Source organism: Branchiostoma belcheri, unplaced genomic scaffold, assembly GCF_001625305.1.
Source record: "Branchiostoma belcheri isolate BF01 breed outbred unplaced genomic scaffold, Haploidv18h27 scaffold34, whole genome shotgun sequence".
NCBI classification, from domain to species: domain Eukaryota; kingdom Metazoa; phylum Chordata; class Leptocardii; order Amphioxiformes; family Branchiostomatidae; genus Branchiostoma; species Branchiostoma belcheri.
Genome location: NW_017803954.1, coordinates 854,749 through 861,576, shown reverse-complemented (window position 1 = coordinate 861,576; position 6,828 = coordinate 854,749). Strand labels below are relative to the sequence as shown.

Sequence of the window (6,828 nt, the reverse complement as noted above, 5' to 3'; positions counted from 1 at the left end):
CAAATGCAATATTCATATAAAAAACACCAACAAATATTGATCACACAACCGTGTTGCATCCATACCACTTACTGTTCTCAGCTGCACATGACTACTGAGTAGAAAGCGATGACCAGCTGATTTGTAAGCATCAGACTCCACCATACCAATCCTCTTCTATATATGATATATCAAATATTTCTTGAGAAGGAAAACTATATTGTATAGTAATAAGTTGTAGGTTACTACAAATACATGTACACACATTGTTTCCAGTTAGCAAATGATTATGTACAAATTTCAAACATTCTGTGTAACTGGACATGCATGACACCTAGCATACATAAGCAGTACTACAGGTTAAAGTTTGAGCATGGCAGTTTCAGAAGAAAGAACTGGTAGACACATGTTTTCAATATTTGTTTCAATTTAATCTACAAATCACCAAGATATCTTACTATTAGTTGCTATAAAGACCGTATCCAAAAGCTATATTGTATGGCTATTAAACATTAAACATGATGGAGATTATGTAACAAACCTTCAAAATGTCACCCATGTTGATTAGACGCTGTGGATCGACACAGATTCCATGATATTCCATGCCTTGTAAGGATAACATAAAATAATTTCAGAACACACATCCACAACATCAATAAACCATTTCTTTGCCAAAAATATAAAAACTAAAGCCACAGGTAAACTGCAAGATGGTCAACAGTCATATTACCGGTGAAACTTACTTTTTGGCCATCATACATGTATTACTAGATCCTAGGCAATCCTAGGCAATTATACCTACCTGCCAGAATAGGTGTTAGCTTCATCTCAACATTGAGGTACAGGTCCAGTAGGTCACAGTCCTAAGAAAGGGATAATTAAGTTTGAAATAATTATTTCCAAAAGTAAATAACTAGTGTTGCATGCACTATACCACAGTCACACATAGTCTAGAACTCCATATTTACCATGAGCCTCCTTCTAAGCAGCTCCATTACATCTAACAGCTGGCTCAAGTCCTGGCACAGAAGAGTAGTAGCATCGGCATCCTGAAACAGAACCACGATTCCATGTCATTCTGCCTGTCAATCTTCACCCACCCATGTGCTGTCAACCTATTATGTCAGCACAAAGCAACACACAAGATCAGGGCTCAGTCAACCAAAACAATTCCGAATGCAGAATTAACAACAGATATAGATATAGTCGCTGGCCGCATTAAGTATTAATAGAATAATGAGTGGTGATTTTTTTAAACAAAATTTATACAAATCATATATTATTGTTAACTGTCAACACCTACTTGATCACATTCTTGATGATTATCTTTCCACAGCATTTTCACCACTTCAGTGAATGTGTTGGGAGGGTGGTCAGGATTCAGCAGCCATCCGGCAACCTTGGGGTCTACCATGCTCCAGTTATACACTAGGGCAATGGAAAAAGACAAATCAAGAACCTGTAAATTACTGGAGGAAAGCAGATGGGCTTGACTCTTATAATGTCTTGTAATATAATATGCTACTTAAGAGCACATTACCTGAGGTGATGTCCAGTGAAAAGTGAGAGATCATGGTCAGGATCAGTTCCTGGGCATCCAAGCACACTTTGCTGACTTTGCTTGTCATCAGCTGTGTCAGCATCTCTCTAAAAGGGAAAGAAATGGTTAGAAAATGGCAGCCTGCTTAGACTTAACAGCTTTGAAGAACATCAAAATTGCATAAGAATGTTGGAAGACATACACAACAGATCATTTACTACAGTACTAAAAGCATTCTACTGAGTAAATCACAAGGATTTTGAATATTCTGTACCTGCAGTATGTTGTATAGTCCTGCTCCTCCATGTTAACTGGAAACATCATGAACTGTAGCTGCCTGATTCTCTTGGCTTGTCCACTACAAGCCTGTACAGCTCCAGAGGAGGGTCTGGGAAAAGCAACAGCAATGCCCACTGCCTAGAAATACAATTACATGCCTTATGTTTTACACATACATAGCATAAAAAATCATATCAGATAAAAGAGCAAAGCTATAGTAAAACTGTTTTTTTTTAAATACAATTTTGTTGCAACTCCAGTAAGAAAGCATCTACCATATAAAATATACTATTAGGTCTTTTTCTTTCCAACGGAAGGCATTTCAGCACCCTGACAGATGCTTTGGTCCTTGTTTATTATTTCTGGGATCAGAAGCATTGTTTTGGGTGACTGAGTTGTGTGTTTATGTCCCTGTTTGTTCTAATTGCTTGGTGGGTGGGGAGTGACTTTGACAGTTGATTGGTAGGGCAGTCATGCCTGAAGGTAATTTCTTGTTGTTTTGCAGAGAACTACATGCAGTGGATGATGCAGAGTTTAATTTCAGTCCAAAACAATCTGTTAGTACGACTACAAGTACTACTTCATTAGATTTTTATAATGAGTATTTTTATTTTCTTTTAGGATGGGTCTTTGTTACTTGCAAGAGACAGACTTTCTTCATTGGTCCCCTCTTACTGAGGAAAAGAAATAGTACATATACGCATGACGTAAAACGAAATTCATACCTGTCATGTATATCCCGGCAAATGTGAGGGCACAATGTTAAGACATTGTTGTTGTACCTTATTGTCGCTGTCCTTGGGGATGCCCTTGGTGGTGGGTTCCCTGAGCTGCGATGTGCCGTCACCATACACCAAGGCCATGCTGACCTCCCTTACCCCCAACATGTCAGTCACAGCCTGCTGTCTCTCACACTGGGATATTCTGGATACATCTATCATTGTACACTTGGTTTCCTTAGCTTGTTGTGTTTTTTCCTTCTGCAATATAGATGAATGCAACATTCAGGCTAATGGTTTCATCCAAAATTGTGGGAAAACTCTATCCCTGAAACTATGAGAGTAATACATGTAGTAATCCGTCACAATTAGCAGTTTAACTAACAAATTATGGGCATGGGAATTAGCTATTAGAAACATTTTCAGGAACTGAAAACCACAAAAATGACCCTGGCATTTCATACAAACAGCCCCCTGCCTATGCCTAGACCTTTTCACACACCTTTGGCTGCTTTCCTTCCCCCTTAAAAGGTGCGATGAATGTTCTCTTGTTGATGTGTGGTGCCGGTGCGGAATATAGCTGCCTCTTTGCTGGTGGTTCCTCTGAACTGGTGCTAGGTTTTGAAGTCCTTTTGATGTGTGGAGTTGCATCAGATCTAGAGAATATATTGATTTTATCAAGTTTGCCATATGCAAAATTATGCAATCGTAAGATTTCGTTATACATGTATCTGAAATTTCTATACATTTAAAATCAATTCACAAATAGAGATTTCATTTATGAAGTGAAGTTTGTCTAGCCCTATCTTCATAATACAGTATTTGACTAGGAACACACACAACACATATATTATGCACCTATCATCTCTAAGGCTTTAAGAAAAACCTGAGATTCATCACCTGTCTGCTTTGGTCCACAACTGTAGCTTCGTCTGAATAGCTGAGCCAGGTGTTGCTCTCTTGCCTTCCATCGATGGCTCAGTGTGAATGTCTGTGGAAAGTTTATTTTTACAGCGCTGATTGTGCTGTTTTGGTGTCTCAGTTAGAGACACAGATTTGGGAGTAACTTTCTCTTTATCTTGTCTCTTTCCAAAATCTGTGGTAAAGGATGCATCCAATCCAGGTGTGTCACTTCTGTTGTCCCCAATCATTATCACTGATAATGAGCTGGGTGTTGATGATAAGAGTTTCTTGTGTATGGCTGAACCAGGAGCTTGGGCAAGGATCCTGTCATGAGAACAATTTGGTGTACTGCTCTCTTTGACTTGAGATTTGTTTTCATTCTTATCAGCTCCAGTCTTACGAAAACGTTCACTTGGTTCCCTAGCCTTGTTTTTTACTTTACAAGGACTTGAAGATAGATTTTTAGTGATGTTTGGCTCTCTTTCTCTCTGGATTGCATCAGCATTTGTTTTTGTCTCAGGCTCCTCAATGACAGACGTACCTGTTTGTTGGGTTTGTTCCTTGGGTAAACATTCTGAAATATCACCTTTGTCTTGAGATTGAGGCATCATCTGACATAAAAGGAGATCAGTGGTTGACTGTGATTCTTGTGAGATTCCTGGAGGAAAATTTTCCATGATATCTCTATCGACCAAACAGCCAATGTCAAATGAAAGATCTTCCTCTATCCCTTCCAAAGAAGATGGAGACTGTGCTGTAATATTTTTGTTGCCCTCTGACTGTTTCACAAGAGAAAATGAACTCTGTTCACTCATATCCATACTCTCTTCTAACATGGGTTTTGATGACATTGTAGTGTCCTTGGTGAGTTGCAACTGCATAGGCTGTTTGTCAATACTAGTATCGTGTATTTCTTTTGACATTATATCCCCTTCATGACCTTCACAGATTTCTGTATATCTCATTTCAACCGGTTCAACACCATCCTTCAAAGTTTTCTGACTTCCAATACTTTCTTTAGCTGTAGCTGTGGAGCTTTGTGAATCACCATCACCCAATAGTGGAGGATCTGTATTAGAGGTAGTCTTGTTTTCTTTCTTGTCATCATTGTCATAGTGACTGGGTGAACTCTCAAATAGAGGACTACATTCTCCTGTCTCTCTATCTGCATCTACCAGTTCTACACTGGCAGTTTCAGAAAAGTTCTCCTCTTCTGCAGCTTGCTGCAGATTTGTCAGGTGTGGCATCTTACCTTCCATAGCCGGTGTGGAAGACGGGCTCAGAAAGAGATCGATCTGGGAGCTAAGTAGGGATGGTTCACTTGCTTCATCCTCTTGAGAAAGTGATGCATTGCTTGCCCCTTTTGCACAAAGTGGACCATGATCTGTAGTACCATTTAATTTGTGATCAGCCAATTTATTGAATGGGTACAAATCAGTTTCAGGAGCTTCATGCCCTGAAGCATTGCTAAGTTCACTTGGCAATGTACTGGAGGGAATAACATCAGCTACATTCAGACGCATTGGTGCACCAATGTGGGTAATTGACTGAGGAAAGTGACCAGGTATTTCAGGCTGAGAGCTGATGTGACTGGAAAGAGCTGATGACATCGCTGTGATGTTATGTTTTGTATCACTGTAACCGATTCCTTTCCAGCTAGGTTCAGTTGAAATCAAAGGACCGTGTGATGTACATCTTTCCATCAATGTGGACATCTGGGTGCCAGTGGCCTGAGAAAAATCGGTGGTGCTCTGGCTGCTGCCAGATACTGAGGCATCTGGTGGGGCACCAAATTTCTTGGTGTACAAGCATCTATAGTAATCTCTTCCATCTGGAAAATGAATATACACATGTATCACTGAGACAACATCATACAGATGTTTTGAAAAAAAGTCTATGTGCATAACCAGTATGGTGAAAAGAATTGTGATTTGTGCATGGCCTTTTGTTTGTTTTGCATTACCGGTAAACCACCTTAAGGCACTACACACCAGTTTTGTACAGTAGGCACAAGCTGCATAATACACACTGGCTGTATTAAAAGGTTTGATCCACTTACACCAGGATGGACCACTTTTGTATTTGAGTGATTAACATACTGCTCTTCTTAATTAAACAAGGGACCGTCAGCTTTGGAGAATGCTATGAATACTAAAAAAGTAAATATCAAATACCGGCAAACACTCTAGAAATATATGTAGTTACACAGAAGTATGAACATTGAGTTTCTGTGCAACTTTGTGGTGAACCAAGGATTAGCCAGGTGTATTTCAACCCAGGCTATTGATTACATATATTATAATAGCACATGATAGAAAGGATGGACATGAATAGTGTCATTCTGAAAATCCTTCATCACCTGGACGTCTCCTTTGGGCTCTCCTCAAGACCGACAGGATGATACTGGCTTCAGGACATCGGACCTGAATCTCAGCGGGGTCGGGAGGTGACTGGGCAGGGGTCCAGATTCTCTGCATATTTCACTTTCTCCCTGCTGACCTCTGCTAAAATCGAACACTACAAAGTTGAGTGTAAGGATGTCTCAGCCAGTTGCTGGATGTAGGTATATGTCTACACAACCACTTAATTCGGTCTCAATTGCTGCCACATTTTCTGTGCAAGAAGACAGACGACTGCAGACGACACTTTGCTCACCTTCGAAACTCCCGCCATTTTGTTGAAGCCAATAGCGAATGTAACAATGTCTGTGATTCGTCTGCGGTGGGGGCTGGTCTGTGATGTCATCATCTGGCCGGCTTTCTGGGACTTGGTTTCGTCGGAAAGTATTAATTGAATCGACGACAAGACAGTCAACAGTTCATTTCTAATATCCTTCAACACAATTCTGACTGACTTCTGTCAGCGGTCTGGGCAATAATTACGTTAAATAACCCCACGCTTCAGCTCGCCAGGCCCTTGCAACTCTCCCCACCAGCGGATAGTCTTGTAACGAGTGCTGTGATTGGTTCGTCTCATGATTGTCATGCGCCGTGAAGGTGAATATGGCGGCCGAAGTGTGAGGACGACAGATAGGTGAGCAGCTCTCATGGCTTTTTGATGATTTCTGTGTGTTTAAAGTCTCTGTCTCTAAATAGTAATGCCCTATCTGTCAATGAAATATATTTTGGACATTGTGGAGGGTATTAGAGGTACAGACATGCCAATATCGCCGGCGGAAACGTGGCGTCCTGATGTCGGGGGCGAGGCCATGTGCCCACCTCACCGGGCCGGTGTCTGTGCGGTCAAGTTACTTGAGACAGACATATACGAGCATTTTCCCTTTCTTACCTTTAAGTGATGTTTAATCCGTTTAGCGATGTTTAATCCGCTCTACAAGATTAGGGTTCTGAGCGTTGTTGTGAAGTACTGTGGAGGCTTGGTTTGGAGACCAGTACAGTACAGTTCAAG

General features: G+C 40.7%; 1 protein-coding gene across 7 annotated transcripts in view; it reads right to left on the bottom strand.

The window, feature by feature from the left end:
- The window catches only part of LOC109475667 (DNA polymerase nu-like), a 14,939-nt gene extending 8,125 nt beyond the window's left edge, over positions 1-6,814 (bottom strand). For 4 of the 7 annotated variants that reach the window (XR_002140561.1, XM_019776425.1, XM_019776428.1 and 1 more), the window contains exons 1-12: positions 6,076-6,814; positions 5,780-5,937; positions 3,418-5,251; positions 3,020-3,173; positions 2,581-2,778; positions 1,794-1,936; positions 1,520-1,626; positions 1,283-1,407; positions 948-1,028; positions 782-842; positions 521-585; positions 73-156 (exon numbers count right to left, since the gene is read on the bottom strand). Coding sequence is in view for 6 of the 7 variants with exons in the window: in XM_019776425.1 (XP_019631984.1) it covers positions 73-156; positions 521-585; positions 782-842; positions 948-1,028; positions 1,283-1,407; positions 1,520-1,626; positions 1,794-1,936; positions 2,581-2,778; positions 3,020-3,173; positions 3,418-5,251; positions 5,780-5,897 (2,970 nt within the window). In the remaining variant the exon portion in view is untranslated. Of the gene's footprint in view, positions 1-72; positions 157-520; positions 586-781; positions 843-947; positions 1,029-1,282; positions 1,408-1,519; positions 1,627-1,793; positions 1,937-2,523; positions 2,558-2,580; positions 2,779-3,019; positions 3,174-3,417; positions 5,252-5,779; positions 5,938-6,075 lie in introns of those variants that run through there. The other 3 variants (XM_019776427.1, XM_019776429.1, XM_019776431.1) reach the window with 3 other exon arrangements.
- Positions 6,815-6,828: the final 14 nt, after the last annotated feature.